Raw genomic sequence first — 23,210 nt, 5'->3', positions numbered from 1 at the left:
CCCCGCAATCACGCAACGGGCCGTCGGAAACACAGAGATGGAGAATGACAGCTGGCTGCTTCTCTGCGCGCAAATACGCACGGTGCGTTCACCTGTTTGGAAAGGTGCTTTAAAACGCGAGTGAGCAGGGGGAGTTTTACCGGGAAATATGTAACCTGACGTCGAGTGTCGAAGAAAAACCACGTCTAAAGGAGGAATGGGTCGCAGACAGGCCTCGGGTTTGCTCCTCCTGACGCTCGCCCTGTGCCTGCTCTGCGGCCACACGCGCGGACAGGTGTTCAACCTGACGCTGTCTGTTAAAGAGGGCTTGCCCGCTAAAACTATCGTTGGAGACCTCGGAGCCGGGCTCCGCAGGCCAAGTACTGGCTTCTTTATTTCCGAGAGCAGAGACTCTTACGTGTTCAGAGATTTGGAAATAGACGCAGACTCGGGGATCATCTCCACAGCCGTGGTTCTGGACAGAGAGAGCAGAGAGAGGTATGAGTTTGTTGCAGCCACTCTCACAGGGGAGATGATTAAAGTGAACATTGAGGTGAAAGATGTCAACGACCATTCGCCTGTGTTTCCCTCAGAGGATGTTGATTTGGAAATATCAGAGCTGAGTCCACCAGGAAGTCGGTTTCAACTTGAAGGTGCTAAAGACCAGGATGAGGGGGAGTTTGGTATCCAGGGCTACAGGATCACAGAGAGTGACATGGGGGACTTGTTCCACCTTGATTTTCGCTCTGGATCAGACAACCACGTGAGCCTGGATCTGGTTCTTGACAGCAAACTGGACCGAGAAACCGTGGACTTCCACTCTCTGACCATTGAGGCCTTCGATGGTGGGATCCCAGCCAGGACGGGGACTCTTCATGTGAACGTCTGCGTCCTGGATGAGAACGACAACCCGCCTGTGTTCAACCAGACTGAATATCACGCCTCTGTACCAGAACATGCTCCCGTCCTGTCTTCTGTGTGTCAGGTTCACGCCACTGACCTGGACCTGGGCGACAATGGACAGATCACCTATGACATCAACAGACGGCAGAGTGACCCAAACGAAGTTTTCTCCATTAATGAGACCACCGGGGTAGTTTATCTCAACAAGCCACTGGATTTTGAGACTCAGGCTTTTCACGAGCTGATCATCAGTGCCAGAGACAATGGGGCTCAGCCTGAGTACAGCAGCACTTTCGTTGTGGTTAAAGTGCTAAATATCAATGATAACAGTCCGACCATCAGCGTGCTGTTTCTCAGTGAGAACGGAGATGCTGTGGTGTCAGAGTCGGCAACAATCGGGGACTACGTTGCCCGGATTTCAGTGTCAGACCCTGATTTTGAGGAGGAGAGGATCACTGTCACACTTGAGGGAGGTGATGGGAAGTTCAGCTTGAAGCAGACAGATGATTTCCTGTATGCTTTGTGTGTTAATGCAGAACTTGACAGGGAAGAACAGGATCTGTATGAGTTGAAGGTGCAGGCATCAGATTTTGGGAGCGTCCCGCTCAGCAGTGAGATAGTTTTCTTCCTGAGGGTGGCTGACACCAACGACTGCCATCCATTATTTCAGAAGGATGTATACGTCGTACGGATCTCAGAGGATGCTCCTCAGGGGAGTTCCCTCATCCAGGTGGAGGCCAGAGACGCAGACGAAGGCGTCAACTCCGATGTCACATACTCCATCCTCAAGTCAAACGAGGACAGCCTGATCAGCATCGACCCAGAGTCAGGCCTGGTCACCACAGCTGCAGCTCTGGACAGAGAGACACAGACGGAGGTGTGGTTCCTGGTGGCGGCGGTGGATGGAGGGGAACCCGCTCTGTCATCCACAGCAACAGTCACCGTGCTGGTGGAGGACATCAACGACAATGAACCCGTGTTTCAGCAGCAGCTGTACAACGTGTCAATCCCAGAGCACAGTGACATTGGAAGCTGCTTTCTACAAGTATGTTGGAGAATATTCTTGTTTCGGGGTTGATGGTTCACTCACATCACAACATAAATAACATATTCTCTCACATTTCTTCAGGGATCTAGCCATACTGATGGGCTGAGGGCTTTGTTATGTCTGTATTACACAGAATGTAATAGTGCTGACTGTAAAAGCAGAGCGAACCAGATGATGCACAAAGGTCAGACTAAATAAATCCAGTTAATTTTTGATGGTCAAAACTATATTTTTTAAAGTTTTGTGCATGAATACATGGATAGTTTTACTCTGACCATGTCTGATCTCTCAGTTCTACTTAGACCAGCTATGTCTTACAGAAAAAAGCTGCAGATATAAGTTTTCAGAAATCCGCGCTGTGAACGTTTGGCTTCTAGCGTTCTGTCTTCTCATCTCATCTCTTTACGTCTCATGAGACAAAAGTTTCCTTTATTCCATACGCACACAGTCGGCAGTGTTCCCCCTAAACACACAACACACACCCTTTCCACTCTGACATGACGTGACGCCTGGTACCACGATCCTGTAGCCTGGCACAAAATGAAGCCCTTTACAAAAGACGCTTTATGTCCCAGTGCATTATCTGTATATTAGTGATAAGTGGAGTTTAAGTAAGACCTGAAAATGGATTATGAAAATACAGAAAGGGCTCATAATGTAGGAGGGAGTCCGATTTAGAAGTGTGCTAAGAACAAAGAAGAGCTGTGATCTGTTGCTCTATATACACATTTGATATGAAACAATGGTCAACCGTGGACCTACAGGAGATCTATGAAAAGATTTAGCAGAAGCTACTGTTCCTGCCAAAGAAGCGAGGTTAACAAATGCAGTTGATGTGTTTAAATCAAGGAGCCACACATAAGAACACACAGATGGCCTGAAGCTTGTTGGGCGTGTTACAAGTCTAATCAGACTTTGATCCAAGTCTTTCAAACGTTCTTTGATCACAGTTGGTTAAGTCTGAGATGATATCATCTTTATGACTGCGAGGTGAGCGCTTTATCTGTGAAATGTGTCTGTTGTCACGAGCACAGTCCGACATGAAAAGAGCTCACTTGGACCCGAGCTGAGCCTTTTGCACGGCAGTTTGCCTTTCTTACCGTTTGATTGTGGGGATGTTTTATGGTTTTATTATGTTGATCTTTGTTGGCAAACCAAGACTTTCATTATGATTCAGTGTCTTCAAAGGTTAACGACACGACACTGCAGCACTAATGTTAATCATATACTTATTCAGATTACTGAAGGGGCCGACCTGGCACAGGCTCAGGGGCGTTAGAGGTCAGGAGGTGTGAAGTAAATGATGATATTCCTTGTTAGAAAGTCACATAAAGTGTTGCATAAAAACCAAAAATAGACAGAGAGTGCAAAGGAAAACATAATATTATTTTTATTATAAGAAATTGATGTGTGTGCAAAAATCTATACCCATATATAAGTAATATACATATTTATATATAATATAGCTTTAAAGCTGAAATTATTACTTGAAGATAATTATTTAGCAATTATTTAGAGAGGTGATGAAAGTTTTTTAAGCAAAACAAAATAAAATAAAAATCACTTGTTCACTTCTTAAAGGTAAATTTTTTCTGGTTCTACACAATTACCAAAATAATTGTTAGATCAATCAATAATGAAAGTAGTCACTAGTTACGCTTCAGACTTCTTACAGACTATGAAGTCAAGAGATATTTCCTCTATTAACTTGATACCATTTTAGTTTGTTTTTATATTAGAAGAACTGGGACTGTTGCAGCTCGACCACAGCTGCACATGAGCAGCAGACGTCTCTGCTGGCTCTCTCACGTAGTGAGAGATTAATCACTATTAAGATTATGTCCACAGTGGATAAAAGCTTTGTGGTGTGAGCAAGTGCACACAAACAAAGGATTAACATCCAATAAGGCTTTAAAGTTTTAACTGTCAACGGAAAATGTGTCTGCATCATTCTCCGTATTTTCAAAGACAAGAATGTGCACACGTCTTGTTTCATTTAAAATTTTAAGACTTATATTCTCCTCAGACTCTGTTCTTCTTAAAAACTTAGTTTAAATGTGGGGGAATAATTGTCAGCAGCTCATTGTTATATAAAAGGGTTTATCACACTGTTTTTGGCAACAGCAGGGAGTCTGTCAGTCATCTGTCTGTCAATCTGTGAGGTGGAGTACCAGATACAACCTTCTTCACGTGCACTGAACGTGCTCACATACTGATGTACACACAGAAATGTTTTAAGTCCTTAGGATCTTCACAACTGGTTTGTCTTCTGTCTAGGTTGTTGCCACAGATGCAGACAGCCCTGAGTTTGGCACACTGCTGTACTCTCTGTCTGACGGCTTTGACAAGCAGGAAAAACACCCCCTGTTCCAGATCCACCCACAGACCGGAGAGCTCTGCGTCTCTCAGGATATCGATCGGGATGCGGGACAGACAGTCCACGACATTCTGATCAAAGCTGAAGATGCAGTGAGTGGTCTTGACATATCATGATCACAATAAATTACATTTGCCTCACAAACTGCAGCTTTGTAATGTGGTTTAATTTCATCTTACAGGGAAGCCTCAGTGCTCAAACCTATGTGCACATCGAGATAGAAGACCTAAATGACAACGCTCCAGTGTTTAACCCTGACAAGTACACCATGAGCATCAGCAGCCACACACAGATCGGCACAGAAATCCTCAACGTCATCGCTACGGACCAAGACTCGGGCAGGTTTGGCCAGGTCACCTATGACATCCTTCCTGGGGACATGTCCAGTTTGTTTGCACTGGATAAACAAACAGGTAGGCATGAACGCGTAGGAAATAAAGGTACAGACACAAGAGACGTGAACATGACGCAAAATGATCTTCAGCTCTGTCATAATGAGAGTGAAATGATAATTCAGCAGCCAACAAATCCATCGTAATCAAGTCACACTCCATCATAAAAAATATATAGGAATCACACGTTATGTTATCTTGGGGTTTTGTATTTGAGTGACTTCTGAGGCTTTAGTGACTTGTTCCACTCACTAGTCTTTCGGTAACTAGTGCGACTGGCAGCTCCAGTATTCAGGGATAAACAACTGCCTACTTTGTGTAAGTCCCCCTGATATGATTGTTAGTGTCGTGCTCAGCAGGGGTGTTGCAGAAAGCCCAAAGCTTTATATCCCCTCATGGCTCAGTGCAGGAGAAGATTTGCAGTGTCAAAGTTTTACAGTTGGTCTCTTTGGTGTCTCTAATGGCTTTTTAGCATTTAAAATATTTTATCAACTCTTGGAGCTGTCTTCAAGAGGAAATATTAATCTCAATTAAAGCTGTCTGTCATTTTTATAAATGATTAAAAGAAAAAACACACACACTCAGAGCTTTGAATCTTATAAATAAAGCTGAACTTGAACTTTTTCCTGGCTGTGTAGGAATGCTCTTCCTGACCTCCTCTCTGACTCACCTGGGTGCAGCCAGTGTGAAGCTCCTAATAACAGCACAGGACGGTGAGGGCCTGACCTCAGCCAGACCTGCCGAGGTCACCATCAATGTTTTACGCAGCGCTGAGGCTCCAGCTGTGTTCCAGAGGTCACGCTACTCTTTTACAGTGCCTGAAGACGCACCTCCAGGGACTTCAGTGGGCACAGTGGAGGCTGTAAACCCAGCAGGTCAGTGGATATCTGGTCTCCTCCTCATTTACTGGTCTGAGAGCAGCTGGATGAGATTTGGGGGCTTATGAGAAGGCTGGTATTACTTGTGAGGGGTGTGAAGGTCATTACATTACTGAACATACTGTAGTTTTCTTTCAGTCAGTGGGAAGATTAAAATATCTCTTAATAAATTATATCATATTTGTGCCATATGTACTTCATACTCATGAACGAGGGGCTTTTTAGCTCATGTCTATATGTACAGACTAGACGAGATGAGTGTCAGGAAAGATTCATTTTCTAAGACCATTTGTAGATGGACAGTGAAGCTAATGATGTCTTTGGCGAGTGCAAGTCACACTACTGATGTGTTTGTCATGTCTGTGCAGATTTACCTTAGGTTGTGCACTCAGTCAGGTTAAATGTAGTTCATTGTGTAGTAAACAGGGAGTTACTGCAGACACAGCGATAGTAATTTAATGGGAAATTGAAGTGTAACAAAACATTTTTTAGGTTCGTAGAACAAACTTCTTCGTTGTGTGTCCAGTTTAATTCAAACTAGAAGGTTCAAATAGAAAATCTTCAAATAACACTGGACTGATAGATTTAAGCTGGATTGGAGCTGACAGATGATTGTGACAAAAACAACTGAGGAATCGCTGCCATCATTCAGATCTCCTTCCTCCAGTTTAATCTTTAATCCTCCTTAGCCACATAAACAGATGACAGATGATAAATGGTCAGAGACAGCTGCACTAGATAGTGTGTGACTGTTCTTAGAAGTCAAATGTAATGATGTCTTTAACATACATCAAAGATACATGTATAGGACTTTTTCTCGATGTTAAATATGTGTTGTTAAAGTATTAGTCAGATTAGTGAGGTGTGTATTCATCTGATGTTGTTGCAGGTAAAAGTGAAGGACATGTTGAATATTACAGTAATAAGATTAGGAGTAAAGGAGAAACATCAGCTGGTACTCTTTATAATATTTGATCTACACTAACGTGAACTATCCTGCTCTCTTTGAAAAGCAGCCCCCTGGTTTATATGGATTATCCCTTCATAGTCCACTAGTTACGTGCAACTAACTCCACTGAGTCCCTTCAGTGTTTAAACCCCCCTCATAAACTAGACAGTCATTTAAGGCTGTCCAATCAATTAAGAGATTAAGGCTTCGACTTAAAACGGAAACAACAGAATTAGGTCTTTTTGACAGGGGTCGGGCACCGTTAAGCTCTCTGCTTGTCTCTGTGCTTTGTAGTTAGTGTTGGAGTGCAACAAACACTCGAAGGGGATTAATGGGATCTTCCAACCTGTGCTGTAATTACTTAATGCTGCTTTTTGTGTGTGTGTGCTGTGTTCAGGTGCAGGTAAACCAGTGTACTTGATTTATAAAAACTATGTTTCTCACCCACGTTACCATGAATTAAGACCAAAGCATACTCAAAAAATCAGTGCACAAGACATAGAGATGAACCCGTTAATGTTTTAGGGCTCGTCTATCATTTAACTCTTTCTGTCCTCACAGACTCTGTGGAACCTGTGTCCTACCGAATCTCCTCTGGAGACCCTCAGGGTTTGTTTTCAGTTCATCCAAAGTCTGGCCTGATCAGCAACATCCAACCTCTGGACCACGAGTCACAACCATATGCTCTGTTGGTTCTTCAATCCTACACGGACACCTCTCCAGTTTACAGCACCACCCAGGTCAACATCACTATAGCTGACATTAACGATAACGCTCCTGTCTTCCCCAAACTCCGTGACACCATCACAGTTTCTCAAAACACTCCACCGGGAACAGTGTTGTTCATCGCTCATGCACACGACTACGACAGTGGTGCTAATGGGAGGGTGCAGTATTTCCTGAAAAGCAGCAGAAATGGCACTTTTGTTGTCGACCCCAGCCTTGGGACAGTTATGTTAAATCAGAGTTTACAGGTGGATCATCAGCAGAGGTACAGCCTGGAAATCGTGGCTAAAGATGAAGGAGAACTTCCCCTGAGCTCCACCCTGATGCTCACGGTCAACATAGACCACACCACAGCTGAAGACAGCCTGGCCTTTGAGACTTTAGTTTACCAGGTGGAGATAGGCGAAGGATATCGGAAGGACGCTCGCGTCATCCAGGTGAGGGCGCACCGCAGCAGAGGAACTCACATGTCGCACTCGGGCCTCACATACTCACTGCAGGCAGAAGATGGGTTCCCTCCTGCTCCGTTTCGGGTTCACCCAAAGACAGGATGGTTATATCTCTCTCACAGCCTCGACTACGAGACCGAATCAGTGTACCGTTTTCGAGTGTTGGCCACAGCCAGCGAAGCGTCGCTCACTAACACTACAGCTACAGCCACAGTGATAGTGTTGGTGCTGGACATCAATGACAACGCCCCCGTATTCAGCAGTGAGGTTTACTACTTCACTGTGTCTGAGGGGTCATCACCTCAGGGCCTGGTGGGAACAGTCAAGGCTATCGATAAGGATTTCGGGAAAAACTCCCAGCTGTCCTATATCCTGCTCTCAGATGGAAAATTCTTTCGCATTAACACTAAAACAGGTAAATTAATTCACATTAAAAATGGCATCTTGAGGTCATATTGTGCTCTAGTGTCGCAGCCTATCTTTGTCTTTCCTGTAACCATTCAGGAGAAATCATCAATTGGGTGGCTCTGGACCGGGAGCAGCACAGTCAGCACAGCCTGAAGGTAATGGTGACTGATCAGGGTCACCCTCGTCTCAACGCCACTGCCACCGTTCACATCCTGGTCACTGACGCCAATGACAATGCACCTCAGTTTACACATCTGCCTGCCAGCAAAGAGCACAATGTGCAGGTAAGAATGAGAAAGAGTTTTTTACTCTCATAAACTTTTTACTTTAATGGCTCTCAGTGTTAACAGCAGTATTAAACGATTTACTTGTCTTGTCATATAATAAAGTTTATTATTTATTGTTCTGTATATATCTTTAAATTGTGCAGGATGGTCACTGTCCTGTCAGATTTGTATGTGTGTATTGAACTCTTTCTTCTCTCTATTACAGATATGGTCTGATTTACAACCAGGTGCCTTGGTAACAAACATGTTTGCCAAAGATTTGGATGCAGGAGAGAATGGAACAGTTACCTTCTCATTGGTCGCAGGTGTGTTATTTTATGTTTTTGTCATCACTATTTCCTGTCATTTGTAACTTATTAATGCGTTTCTGAGAAAAAAACACATTTTATTTTTCTTCCTCAATCTAGAACATGATGATCTTGGACACTTTGAGATTGACAGTGAGACTGGAGACATCAGAACGACAGAGCTTTTCACCCACAACACTAAACCGTATTACACTCTTAAAGTAACCGCCAAGGACAATGGAGCCGCACCTCAGGAAGACACTGCAGTAATTCATGTGCAGGTACAGTGTTTAATCCTCTGCATCCTGTGTGTTGTTTTTAGATGAAAACCTTACGCTTACCCTGCCTTTGCTTTGGATAAAAGTATCTGCTAAATGTAAAAGAGTCATCTTTACTTTATAACGTATTTCTATGTATAGCCTAACTTTAGCACAAGGGGGAGACATTCATTTAGATTTTACAAAGGTTCATACAAACATTAGACCATGAGCCGACTCAGTATTTGGGATGTATATGAAAAGGTTTCATGCTGGAGCATCTTTCTTTTTTCCACAACTGGGACATTTTGTCTTGTTTGACCTGTTTTTTTAATGGACTAACTGTGTTTAATGTGTTTCACCTGCAGGTTCATGGACTAGAGCCTCTTCATGCTGATCAGCAAATTGTGAGACGCTTCACAGTGAGAGAGGACACTGAGCCGGCCACTGTTATCGGCTCTGCTAGTGTTTCAGAGACGGGGAAATTCCTTTATTCAATCTCTGAGGGGGATGGGAGCATTCACTTTGGCATCGACAGCTCCTCTGGTGACATATACATCAACCAGCCGCTGGACTATGAGTCGGCCATGCAGTATTTCCTCATGGTGAGAGCTGAAGATGCCGGCCTCGCTCCTGGAGTCAACATGTCTGTACTGGTCAATGTGATGGTGGAGGATGTAAACGACCACACACCCTGGTTCCCTGACAAACTGGTGACGTTCGGACTGAGAGAGGACGCCAAAGTCGGATCACTGGTGTTTGCTTTTAATGCCCGAGACGCTGATGGGACCTTTCCTAACAGTGCCCTCCAGTACACTCTCACCTTTGACCCTGAACGCAGTGCGTCTTTATCACGATTCCCCTTCCGCATCAACCCTGACACAGGGAGTCTGACTGTAGCACTACCTCTAGACCACGAGACCACCTCCAGCTTTGCCTTCACTGTAACAGCCACTGACCAGGCGAAGAGGAAGGAGGAGCGTAAACAGACGTCGGTGACCGCTCAGGTCTTCCTGCTGGACGTGAACGATAACCGGCCGGTGTTTATATCAGCGGACACAGTTCAGATGATGGAGGACGCAGAAGTGGGGAGTCTGCTGCACCATTTTGTGGTCATAGATGGAGATCAAGGTGAAAATGGAATTGTCTCCTACTCCATCATAGCTGGAAACAAGAGAGGATTTTTCACACTAGAGGAGAAAACAGGTGAGTTTATGTTTGTACATAATTCTGGGTTCCATGTTTTTGGGTCTTGATTATGAAATATATCTCATTATGTTAATCAACACTATCCTCATCATCAAATCAAGTCATTTTATGTTGTGACACAACAAAAAGAGGTAATTGTATTCCCCCTCTTGGCCGTCATATTCAAACTCTGCCATCTTCTCCAGGCCTTTTGTTTCTCGCTGCGCCTCTGGACTATGAGACTCAGCGTTTCCACCGTCTGACCGTCCGTGCGGTGGACCACGGCCTGCCCTCACTCTCCTCTACCCAGACACTCACAGTAGAAGTGGGTGATGTGAACGACCAGCCACCTGTGTTCAGTCAGAGCATCTACAATGCCAGTGTCGCAGAGAACAGAGACCCTGGAGAGCCAGTGGTCAGAGTCTCTGCTACTGATAAAGATTCAGGTAAACATGATCTGCATTGTTTGCATTTCCCACTATGTCAAGCATTTAGCTAGTGCTCCTAGTGACATGGAGATGGTAGTATGCTTCCAGGGTGGCTAGATGGCAGCACTAGCATGTATCTGTAAAGTCTAACAAACTCAAATCATATAGTCAGTTAACATATAACCAATGAGTGTCACAAAGCCAATGGGAAAAGCCTCTGAGATGATAGTAATGATGCTGTAGGCGGTATTGTAAAATGGGACATGGGACTGAATACTTTTTTTTTCTGCAGCTCTCAAACCTGTTATATTAATTAAAGGTAGAATTAAAATTTTGGAAATTCTCAAACAACTTTTACTATTGAAGCAGTAGTGTACGTATTATTTTTAAAGCGTAGTACCACAAGTTAAAATACAGTGGAGCAGCAGCTCACCCTCCCGTGTTTTGGTTAAACGTCAGCACTGCAGTGAATCAAGGTTAACGTCTGTTTTGTTTCACTCCATTAGGCGTTTAATTGAAACCAACCCCTGCCCTTTTTCCCTGTGTGTTGTTCCTGTTCAGGCTTTTTCCTGAGCTGCTTTCACTGTTCATCCCAGCAAATTTTATTCATCTGACCCCTAATCATATTCACAAATCTACACATCGGTCCCGTTTATTTTAACACATCGTGCACGGGGCCTCCTAAATCCCATTTCAGCCCGTCATGTTGACAGTATGCATCCTTTTAAATGCATGAGGTGGAGGACATGGGGCAGGAGGACATGTACAGGACGGGTTTTTGATATGAACTAACATTCTTGGGGGTGAGAGTTGTCCAAGAACAGCAAGCACACAGCTCCTTTGAGAGATTTGAAAGGTCCCGTCTCGTGATGATTTCCCTAATCCAAACCATCTGTGCCAACAGGCGCCATGTTTTCATCTGCCTCCTCAAATCACCTCGTCTGGCAGCTCAGCCAGCTCCCCCACCAGTCTTATTTGATTATCATTTACGCTGCTTTTCCACCATTGCTCCCCAAAGATGACCATTGTTTTGTTTCTCTGTTGGTCTCTGTATCCAGTTTCCATGTGTTGGACTGAGTCAGAGGAGATGTGCAGTATCAACGAGTGTGACAGCTAACCTTTGCGTTACTCTGCACATCCTGGATTTCACTTTGTTCACATGTTCTGCTGGATTTTTAAAAGAGTAACTGAGTTGTGTTTGGGGTCACGCCAAACAGATGCAGTTTGATTATTCATAAAGTAATTTCATGGCAGGATCTGATCACCACATCTCACCTCATATCATGTAGACATCTGTATTTAAACATAGTGTTTCTGGTTGTTTTTATTTGTGAACTGAAACTAGTTCAGTCACATGTGCCCAATGTACAGTATACAGTATGTACATGTACTTCACTTGGCCACCTGCTACTTAATTAAAATCACCTTGGCCTCCACTCAACACACTTTTAACACTTCTAAAAACACATTTTCTAATAAACTGGGAAGCAGTTAAATTATAGAACAACTGGCAGTAATGTTGGTTTACTCCAATTACAATAAAAACCTATTTTGTCATGTACGTCAAGAAAAGAAATCTGTGAAAGATACAGGTTACATCCACAGTAAAGCAGAGTAGAGTGTATCTCGTATGTTATTGTTTTTTCTAGCCCTGAAGTTTACTTTTATTATGATGTATAAAATAATAATTATTATTAATATCCTCAGAGGAAAACGCCGTTGTGTGGTACAGTCTGTTGCCGGGCCCTGGATACGAGCTCTTCAGCATTAACCCTTACACTGGTCTGATCACCACCACATCCTACTTAGACAGAGAGCAACAGCAACATTATGCCCTCAGAGGTAAGATGCTATTTTTAACATATTAATACTCTTAGAATTTAAACTTATAGAAACACACAAGTGACTTGGAAAGCGATTCCTACCATATGGGTGTTTTTCATGTTTTACTTCATTTGTTCTCTGTGATTAAGACTGATATGAATGATACAGGAGTTGTGTTGAGTATATTGTAGTAACATCTGAAGACTCTGCCTGAAATTAAATTTTTATCAATATAAGCCTGTTAAGCATCACAGAAGTCACAGTAGTGACTCTGCATCACACAGCCAAGGCCATGTACTTTATTAAAACCTTAATTTATTTTAACTGTTTATTTAAGATCTCTTTTGCAAGAGAGACTTGAGTCGCAGGACAAATAAGAACATGTGATAAGAGTTACACGCAGGCACATATGTTCAAACAGCATTGTTAACAAGTTTAAATTACTCCAACGAGACTTTCAAGTTTCATGGTCCTTCGACGTTTATTCCATTTATTTGACGCCAAGTGGTGCAATGCAGCCATGACTTTATCATGGGGTATCAAGAGATGGCCAGTTGTGGGATCTGGATCTGATCAACAGCAGTTATATATCTGAGAAAGCAGCATTGTTCAAACTAATTTCTACATAAAGAAAAATGATATTGTCTTTTCTTGTTGCTGGAGATTATCTTTATGCATTTTTTACATGAATATTTACCCTGTATAATTAAATGTTTACTTAATGAGTGAGGAGAAAGGTTAAACCAGTAGCTACATCATTAACTCGATGCATCAGGTGACTGATCAGACGTTCAGCTGGATGTAGTTATTCAGCCCAACGTGCTGCAAAAGGGAAAAATTAGTAGTGACAAATGGCCCAATCAGCCACAATCCAGCACCGATGTGTGAGGAGAAACAAACAAAAGGATCAAGTTAATTTCATAATCATGTGTTGAACATATTTTGAGTCATACTAGATTCCGACTGACCAGCTGGACCTGCATCGTGAACGGCTGTGATTGGATTTGCCTGAGGGAAGGTTTTAATAAAAACGTTCTCATACTGAAATCGCTTTGAAGTGACACTGAAGATAAAAGTACAGTTACAGCCGAAAATTCAAACGTCTGTGATTCAATGTTCCTGCTTGGCTACACATTGATACTTGGCTCAGGTCTTTCTATTGGAGGGTTATAAAAATATCTTATATCTTAGCACATCAAACAATAGCTTAAATAAAACATATAAAACTGTCTTTTACAGTCTCAATTAAACACAGACATTTCTCTCTACCTTCTCTCTTGTCATGCTTCACAGCCAAAATCATAAAGAATTCAAGGTCTGCTTTCTGTATGAAGGCAATATTGTTCAGCAGATTGATTTATGTGAAGGAAACATCAGACTTTTACAGAGCTGAGGTGCAGTATATCTAACCTCTTCTCACTGCACCGCTGCACCCTCAGCCTTTTGAAATGTTTGCTTTCCCTCCCTCACAGGCGCACGCAGTAATTACATTAAAACTATTCAGCAATTTTGTTTAGTGATCAACTGCTTTCAGATGTTTTATTATAATATTTGTAAAGTCAGCAATAAGTAAGTGTAACAATTACATCTCATAATAAAATATAATTACACAAAAGCCTGGATGTTTTGAAGTTGTGCCAGAATCAAACAGGGCTTATTATATAAATTAGAAAATACCAAAGTTTGTTGGGACAATTTTATCTGGCTGCTGATGAATTTGGAAAGAAATAAAAAAATAAAAAAAATCTTTTCAAGTGTTAAAATCTGTTGCAGTTTGTGTCTGTACTGCAACTCAACTATGCTTTAATCTTTGTAAGATTGGCATATTGGCATATTGAGCAAAAGTATAATGCATACAGATGTTTTCGTTGCACACACAGTGGTATGTAACAGTTAGAGGCACAATAATGATGATGTGTTCGTGTTTCCCAGAGGATGAATCCAGTCAAGTCTGATGATTTCTTGAATATTCATCTAGCATCACTATTTAGCATTGTTGGTTTCAATTAATTCCTCAACATCTGCTCATTCACACAAATTGTTTTATGGACATTCATATGTCCACGTTGTTGAATATTAAATGATCTTGCTTTGGTTTCGTGCTTTCAGAAGGTCATTGTGTCCATGTTGACGTATTCTTATTAACAACACATACTGTATATAAGTGAGTTACGGTGGTCTAGTGGATGAATATCATAAATGTATACTGTGATTGCACCTCTCCATGTTTAATTCTTATTAGGACCTTTCTACATGTGATAACTCCTCCTAAAAAGTTCATAAGAAGAGATTAAATTACTTTTTTCAAATGACAATCAAACTGTAATTGTATCATCAAAAGCTATGCCAGACTCTTCAGTAGTAGGAGGGTGAGTGAGTGTGATTGTAATTTCATTTCAATTCCTGTCCTCAGTCCAAGCTCGGGACAGCAGCACACGGCCTCTTTCTGGCACGGCCACAGTGCTGTGCTCTGTGCTGGATGAAAATGACAACCCTCCAGAGTTCATGCAGTCATCCTTCCAGATCAGTCTGCCAGAAAACGTACCTCCTGGGGTGGTCCACAATGCTCAGGCCTCTGATCCAGATCATGGGGAAAATGGAACTATACACTACGCCATAGTAGGTGAGGAGCATGAACTGTGTTCTTCACATCGAGTATGAGGATTGTAATTTTTAGATGAGGTATAGTTCCTCTTAGTAGAGGTGGTATAGCCTAGTGCTAAATCTGGTGCCCTAATAGCTTGTTTCAGACTTTGTCATAGTAATGTTTTGAGATCTTAGCCATGACTTTGGTGAGGACAAATGTGTGAACCAGGCTGTAATGAAGTGAGTATTCTCTTGTCTGGTCTCTAATATCTATCCACTGGTGTCTTCAGGTGAGGACTACAGAGGTCGCTTCACAATAAACAGTCACACAGGCGCTGTCAGCACCACGCAGGTACTTGACCGTGAGGAAATGCAGAATTATACAATCACCATACAGGCTCGTGACTATGGCCCCACCCCGCTCAGCTCCTCCACCCAGCTTCAGCTGTTGGTGCTCGACCAGAACGATAACATCCCATCCTTCACTCGTAAAAGCTACCATGTCTCCATCAGCGAAAGCCTGCCTGCAGGAGCCGAGGTCCTACATATTAATGCCTTTGATCCCGATGAGGGATCAAACGGGGACATAACCTACTCCCTGACAGAAGACAGCAGCCAGGGGGTCTTCTCAGTGGACGCTTTCACAGGACTGATCCGCACCACCAGGGCTTTGGACAGAGAGCGAAGGGCGCAGTACACCCTCAGAGCTGTCGCAACTGATGGCTGCTCTCAAGGACCACTGAGCTCTGTGGCATCTGTGACCATACAGGTGGAGGACGTTAATGACAACGTGCCAGTCTGCGACCAGAATCCCATTAATGCATGGGTTTCTATGAGGACACTACCAAACGACATAGTTACCACAGTGATAGCAACAGATGCCGACCAGGGAGAGAATGGGACAATACAGTTTATGTTGAATGATGAAGAAAATTTGTTTGACATAAACAGCGAGTCAGGAGAGATTTCACTGAGGAGACGAGTGAGAGCAGGTTTCTCTGGGAGGAAGCTGCACGTTGTGGTTTCAGACCGAGGACAACCTACTCTGACTTCCACCTGCCTCGTTTTTATCCATCTGAAGAGAGAACACGAAGGACTACAGTTCAGCAACAAAGTGTACAACGCTACTGTCAAGGAGAACAGTAGAGCTGGTAGGTCTTACTGCTGCTGTTCCTATTGTTTTCACTAATACCGATAAAAACCTCATCAACTGTTTCACCTTCTCTTTGTCTAGGCACTTGGATTACAAAAGTGGAGGCCAGTGACCAAACCAACGGCCGACAAAGAATCACGTACACCATATTTAGTGGCAACGAGAATCATGTTTTCTCCATTAATCGTCACACAGGTAAGAAACATATGAATGCTTTTGTATGTTCTTCTTCTTCTTACTGGCGGTGGAACTTAATTTGCAGGTCATGGGCAAAAGGTATTCTTGTATTTCAAACTTTGGTATCCAGAAAAAAACCTGACCGTACCTGTATTTTCTATCTGATTTTATCATGTTCTAACCCAGCAGACAGTTAAACTAAAATATTTGTTTTGTTACCACAAAAACATGAACCTAAAATTATTTCTGCCTTCTTCTTCTTCTTCTTGCCAACTTCTCCCTTTATTTCTATCCAATTAGGCAATAAGGGGCATTGCAGGGGTAAAGACAGAAAGGCTGAAACCAAAGTAGAAATGTGTTCATATGTTAATATTATTATTTATAGAATAAATGTGTGATTGCTATATTTTAAAGAACTCATTCCACTTTACCTGTAAATGCAGTAAAATGGATTACTCTTCTCCCAGGTGTTGTTTTGAGTGCAGTTTTTGAGTTTACTGGCTGTTTGCTTCATACAGGTGAGATCCGAGTACAGAAAGATAACTCTCTGGACTTTGAGGTGAGTCCTAGGATCCAGCTGGTGGTGCTGGCTGACAGCGGGCTGCAGACAGCTCACTGCAGAGTTTCCATTAGCCTGCTGGACATCAACGACAACGCACCACTGTTTGAACACAGCAGCTACAGAACAGCTGTCTGGGAGGGCCAAGTGCACAACACCTATATTATGCAGGTATACTCTCAGGTTTTAAGTGCTCTTTGACATTATAAATATTAAGTAAGGGTCTTGTGTATTTTTCTGTGATAATAGGTCATCCCATTAATACCGGCCACTTCCCCTTTGTGCAGGTGTTTGCAACTGATGCTGACAGTGGCATGAATGGGCAGATTGAATACTCCATTGTGTCTGGTAACAACAACGAAGCATTTATTTTGGACTCTGTGCGCGGGATCCTTGCTACCAATGTTTTACTGGACCGGGAGATCACTCCTTCATATAAGTATGCCAAACACATATATTGAATGGTATTAGCTAGCTAAAATATGTAATTAGAAAAATGTGTCTAGAATTTCTAAAATATGTGTCTAGTAGAATATGTAAAATCTACTGTATTTGTTTGTAAAATTTGGTATTTAACACACCACAGCCATAGTTGAATGTTAAAAAAATACTTTCATCTTCTGTCTCAAGAAAAAGGAAGTAACTTCTTTTAGTTTAAATGAGCTTCAAGTTGACTGCTACTATGTGTTGTCACAGTGAGAAAGCCAGTGTGGTAATCTTGGGCCCTTTTCACGTAGTGATCTGCAAACGCTGCTTTGCACAAGTCAGGAGTATTTTGATTAAGTGCCATCTTTTGTTTGCTCACATTATATTGTAGGCTGGTTCTTCAGGCAGCAGACAGGGGGAACCCTCCGCTTAGCAGCACTGCCACCGTCAGAGTCCAAGTGGTGGACGTCAATGATAACAGCCCTGCCATCCCCTCCATGGAACCCGTGTTCATTGCAGAGAGTAAAACCAACCTCCAATCCTCTCTGAAATCTGAATCTAGTATCTTTATATTCTCCTTCTCCATCTTATGCTCTTATCTTGACGTTATCTGTTTTTTCTGCAGATCTGCCAGCAGGATACATGGTCACTCAGGTTACTGCAAATGACGTGGACCTGAGCTCAACCATCACCTACAGCTTCTCAGACAACAGTAGCACCAATGTTCCCTTTGCTATAGATCGATACACTGGTGTGATTACTCTGACACGAGCCCTAGACTACGAGGAGCAGGCAGAGTACTCTCTGATAGTCTGGGCATCTGATTCCCTCCACCAGACCACAGGAGAGGTCAAAGTTCAAGTGCTTGATGTCAATGACAATGCTCCAGCATTCAGTCAGGTCTCCTACCAGGTATTATTGATATTAGACTGTAATAATTTTAATAACATACAGTAGAACAGTAAAAAGGTAGAGACCCTATACCTAAGTGCTGTTCTTACACATTTTGATTATAAAGCTAAAACTATTTCTTTGTAGGAGGTGGCACCTCACTGGATATCATGGATGTAAATGTGACTGATTATTCCTTTTTTTTTTTTTTTTTTTTTTTTTAAGGTGGAGTTATCAGAACTGGTCTCAGCAGACACTCTTGTTTTGTCAGTGTCTGCAACTGACCGAGACTCAGGACTCAATGGCATTATCAGCTACAGACTGCTTTCATCTCCTTTACAAGGCTTTTACATCCAGCCAGACAATGGTAAGAGCTGCTTAACTGAAGGAAAATAAATCCTCTAATAGCTCTGGTAGAGATGTCTAACTGAGAGTAAACCATTACTAAACAGGTTAGGAAGTCATAAAGAACAGAAAACTGAATCCAAAATATACTTTATAGTTCTGTAAAAGATATTACTTTGCTTCAAGTTTCATGACTTATGATTTTCTGGTGTTCTGATTTTTATATTCATCTCTGTAATTCTCCCTATTAAAATCTGTTCTTCTGGAATAGTTAAAGGGGCACATGCCAAAGAAAAGGGCATAGAGAAAGTCTTTATTATGAGCAGCTCAGCATGCAATATCATTATGCCAGTGGCAGTATATTTCTCCATGGCTTGTATAATTTGAAGTCTTGGATCTGCAAGGGAACACAAGGAGAGAGTGATGCAACAAATAGGGCAATTAGAAGTCAGTAAGATAAAGTGCTTCAGAGGACCCATGCCTAGCTTATTATCTCCCTTTTAAAATCCCTCAAACTAATAAAGAAAGAAGAGCCTACAGAGCTGTAACCAAACCAATCACTCCTCACTACTTACCAGTCTTTTCCATTTATGAGTGATTTATGGGCTTCTACCATGTTTACATTATTTTGCAGTGGGGAACACTAATGTAATTTGAAAATGTGCATCAATGTTGACTAACACTGTCCAAGAATTGAATATGGTGCTTTTTTGTGGTGGGATCTCATTTTTCCTTGACACATGTGTCATGAACAATAAGTCTTTGACCAGCATTACGCTAGAGAAAAGTATAAGTTGTGGGGAAGTGGAACAATAAATTATAATGAAAAACACTTTATTGTCATCTAAGAAGTATATTGACTCTTACAGTGTGCACATGGAATTAATTTAAGAATTGCCACACAGGAAGTTAAATTGCATTGTGGTGTCTAATGTCAAGAGCAATTTTGAATTAACTCTCGATATATTGCTAAAAAAACAGGCGTGTTTTATAGTTCTTATTCTGAGGAGAAATAAATCCAGGAACAGTTTGTGTCTGTTTAGTAAATTGTAAATAGACGGAGCAGCACTGTGCAGCAGTAACGGGGAAGTGGACACGAACAACTCTTTCACATTACCCAGTGACTGGATCCTTTGCTAATGTAAAAATATTGAGTGTAACTAAAGAAACTTACTTAGTTATGAGCTTTTGCTTTTGTCTTGCAGGGTCTGTTTTCACCAATAAGCCACTAAAGGCCATCACAAACAACAACCTGATCCATCTTCTCGTTGAGGCCAAAGATGCAGGCGATCCTGTGCGGTCTACGGTCACCTCTATAGATGTGCTGATTCTGGACTCCAATGACCATGCACCTTTGTTCCACCAGGACATCTACACCCTCACCATCCCAGAGGACACCCCCACAGACACCACACTTTTGACACTCTCTGCAGAAGACCAAGACTGGAGTCCTGAAAATACCCATTTGGACTACGCCATCGTTGGGGGAAATGAGGAGAAGCGATTCTGTCTAGAAGTAAAAATGATTGAAGTTGAGAATCAGATGAAAAATTTGGGAAAACTTGTTCTGTGTAAACCTTTAGATCGAGAGACCACTGAGAGCTACGCGATAACAATGAGTGTTTCAGATCGAGGAGTACCTCCACTGAACAGTTCTGCAGTCATTATGGTGACTGTGACAGACTGCAATGATAATCCTCCTGTCTTTTCAAGCACAGAATACCATGCACACGTGAGTGAAAACAGCCAAGTAGGTACCAGGCTGGTCCAGGTCAGCGCTCATGATCCTGACCTGGGAACCAATGGACTGCTGCGCTATGACATTATATCTGGAAACAGCAAAGGTCACCTTAAGCTCGACCCTCAGTCCGGCCTTTTAGTTGTCAACCACTCTCTTGACTATGAGGAAGACTCAAAATACGTCCTCACTATCCGAGCATCTGATGGTGGTGTATCATCCGAGGATCGTAAAGTGGCTTTTACAGTTGTCTTAATCACAGTGTTGGATGAAAATGACAACACTCCATTCTTTATGTTCCCAACCATTAACTGTTCTGTGTTGGAAAACCTCCCAGCGTTTACCCAGATCTGTTCGGTGCACGCTGTTGACAATGACTTAGGCCCCTATGGGCAGCTCACCTACTCAATTCTGTCCTCCTGCTACATGGACTATGGCAGTGGCAGCCCTGAGAGGAAGGAGGCTTTTGCCATTGACCCCCTAACAGGCGACATTCACACCAGACAGACCTTTGATTACGAACGCGAGAACGAGTACTGCTTTGTAGTTGAAGCCAGAGACAGAGGCGGCAAAGCTGCTACGGTGAGAGTGCAGGTGACCATCAAGGGAGTGGATGAGTTCAGTCCCGTCTTCACCCAGAAGCAGTACCACTTTCTCCTGCCACAAAACATCAAGCCTGGAGAAACAGTTGGTTACATAATGGCGATGGACCATGATGGAGGGATAGATGGGCTGGTGGAGTACTCCCTTGTGAATTCATCCCCATTTTTCTCAGTAAATAAAACAATCGGTGCTATCTATGTGTCAGGTCCTGTATTCCGCAGGAGAGGTTATGCCAGTGAGGACATGGTGGAGCTAGTAGTGTCTGCTGGTAGCCCCAGATTGGGCTCCAGATCCACCACTTGTGTGGTTTTTGTCAATATCTCCAGCTCAGCAGAGGCACTTACTGGGGTGCCTCTTGATACTCATATGCTTAGTTTGAGTGTCTCATTGGTTATGTTCCTTCTTGTCCTTGTCGTTTTTGTGAGCTTGGTGCTCAGGTATAAGATCAAAGAAGCAGCGATCAAAAAGGCTGCTGCCATTGCTTCAGCACTGAACCACGGTACAGGTTCGTTCTGTAGGTCCAATAGCCAAATGCAAAGCGACATCTCTCTGCAAGAAATGAAACGGCCCAGCATCTTGTTGACCAAGAGGGACACATGCAATCAGTCACACTCAAGTGGCCGCGGATCAGCAGAAGGTGAGACAGCTGAGGACCAGGAGATCAAGTGGATAAATGAGTATCCCTGTCGTAAAAGAGATGAATCCATGAAGGGCAATGGGACCACTGAGATGCCAGACTCTGCCTTACCTGGAGATGATATCTCCTGCCACTCTCATGATGTAGGAGCAGAACAGATTTTATCAGTCAATAAATGTTTAGTCTCAGGGATGGCCAGCACAGAAAGCCTCCACCATTTCAAAGAGGAGGGAGGAGGCGAGGGACTACTTCCTGCAATACTTAGGGTTAGAGATTTGGAGGAGAATATGGGAACAAAAGGGTATGCTCCCCTCTCAGAAGCCCAAGCCTGTGCAGATTCTCTCACTTCCCTGGTGTTTACGGAGGAGCAGCTGCAGGGCAGCTACAGCTGGGACTACCTTTTGGACTGGGAGCCACGCTTCCAGACTATGTCCTCTGTCTTCAATGATATAGGGATGCTCCCTGACGAGGAGCTCCAAGGCGGCCGTGAGGACTTAGCAGCAGAGTCAAGCTGCCTGATGTACCCACCGCCTCTAATAACAGGAGTTGCTCAGGCTGGCATCAGGACTGTACCTCCCCGAAAGATGGGGCGTATGCCAAGCCTTAGCAGAAACCCCTCTTACCGCAAATACGCATATTCGCCTTTAGCCAGGAACACAGGACTTACCCCTTCAATAATGACACCCACTTTTTCCCCTTCACTGTCTTCTCTCACCATGAGAACCCCCAGTGCCTCACCAGTTGTCTCTGACACTGGAGTGGGGGGTATCAGACTTGACTCAGGGCCCCTAACAGCAAGCCTGTTGGAGGCGGAAGTACAGGTGTAGACTCTGAGTTTGACTCTGTTTATCTATGACATTCAACTCCAACTCCCATTTGCCACCTGAAATATTATGGGAGGCTTTAAAGGACACTGCACAGTTTGGTTTCATTCTATAAATGAAACCAACAAATCAGACTTTTTCAGGGTAAAATGAAGGACTGTTCCCATTTTAATGTTTTTTGGCTCATGGGTTTCAAGAGCATGGGGTCAAAGGAATGCAAGATGGTGTAGGCAATTTTCTTATGGAGACAATATAGTTGCTTAAACACTTAGACTGAGTTTATATCATAACTCTCCTCTGTAATAAAACTAATACTGGAGAAGCTGGAGTTCATTCCTGTTCTGTATTCTTAAGATGCAGCATGTTGAATAAGAGCAGATGTCTGAGTCAGCGATTAATAATTGAATGTTTTATTGTAAACATGTTTGTATGTGCAGAAAATGAAACACTTTGTTATTGCCGTTGGTTGCAGATTCTAAATGGAAATTTTTTCAAGGTTGGTTTAACTTTAATAACCAAAGAAAGGCAACATTGTTTTGTGGTTAAGTCTATCATCCTGGAATAATAAAAAACAGCTTTTTAAATTTAGGCCCTTTTATGCCTCCCTCTTCTTTTAATGCATTGTGCCAATAAAAAAACAATAAAATCACAATGAACGTAGCTTATTTTCTTCCTTCAATCTAGGACAGTTCATATTTTCAATCATAAGCTCCAATATTTCCTGAACTTTACACCATTTAGTTTGGCTTTAGAAAGAATCCCAATACTGATGAGCTGTCTCCTCTGATTTGTTACGGTGATGGAATCAGTTCTTCCATTGTACACTTCTGCTGCAAAGTAAGACCACATCCAAGGATTTTATCAGGTTTACATCCTGTTAGTGATTGCAGA

General features: G+C 42.7%; 1 protein-coding gene across 1 annotated transcript; it reads left to right on the top strand.

Moving 5' to 3' along the window:
* The first annotated feature begins 193 nt into the window (after nt 1–193).
* On the top strand, nt 194–22,401 carry dchs2 (dachsous cadherin-related 2). Its single transcript, XM_026360368.1, has 20 exons — nt 194–1,927; nt 4,208–4,399; nt 4,489–4,720; nt 5,338–5,574; nt 7,088–8,116; nt 8,206–8,393; nt 8,602–8,701; nt 8,804–8,964; nt 9,309–10,146; nt 10,335–10,574; nt 12,264–12,398; nt 14,794–15,003; nt 15,257–16,117; nt 16,201–16,314; nt 16,815–17,026; nt 17,143–17,294; nt 17,673–17,803; nt 17,907–18,193; nt 18,398–18,539; nt 19,723–22,401. The coding sequence occupies exons 1-20, from the start codon at nt 197–199 to the stop codon at nt 22,320–22,322; spliced, it is 9,792 nt and encodes a 3,263-aa protein (XP_026216153.1). The 5' UTR covers nt 194–196; the 3' UTR covers nt 22,323–22,401.
* The last annotated feature ends 809 nt before the right edge of the window (nt 22,402–23,210 follow it).

This window comes from Anabas testudineus, chromosome 1, assembly GCF_900324465.2.
Source record: "Anabas testudineus chromosome 1, fAnaTes1.2, whole genome shotgun sequence".
NCBI classification, from domain to species: Eukaryota; Metazoa; Chordata; class Actinopteri; order Anabantiformes; family Anabantidae; genus Anabas; species Anabas testudineus.
This window is presented reverse-complemented; position numbering and strand designations above follow the sequence as displayed.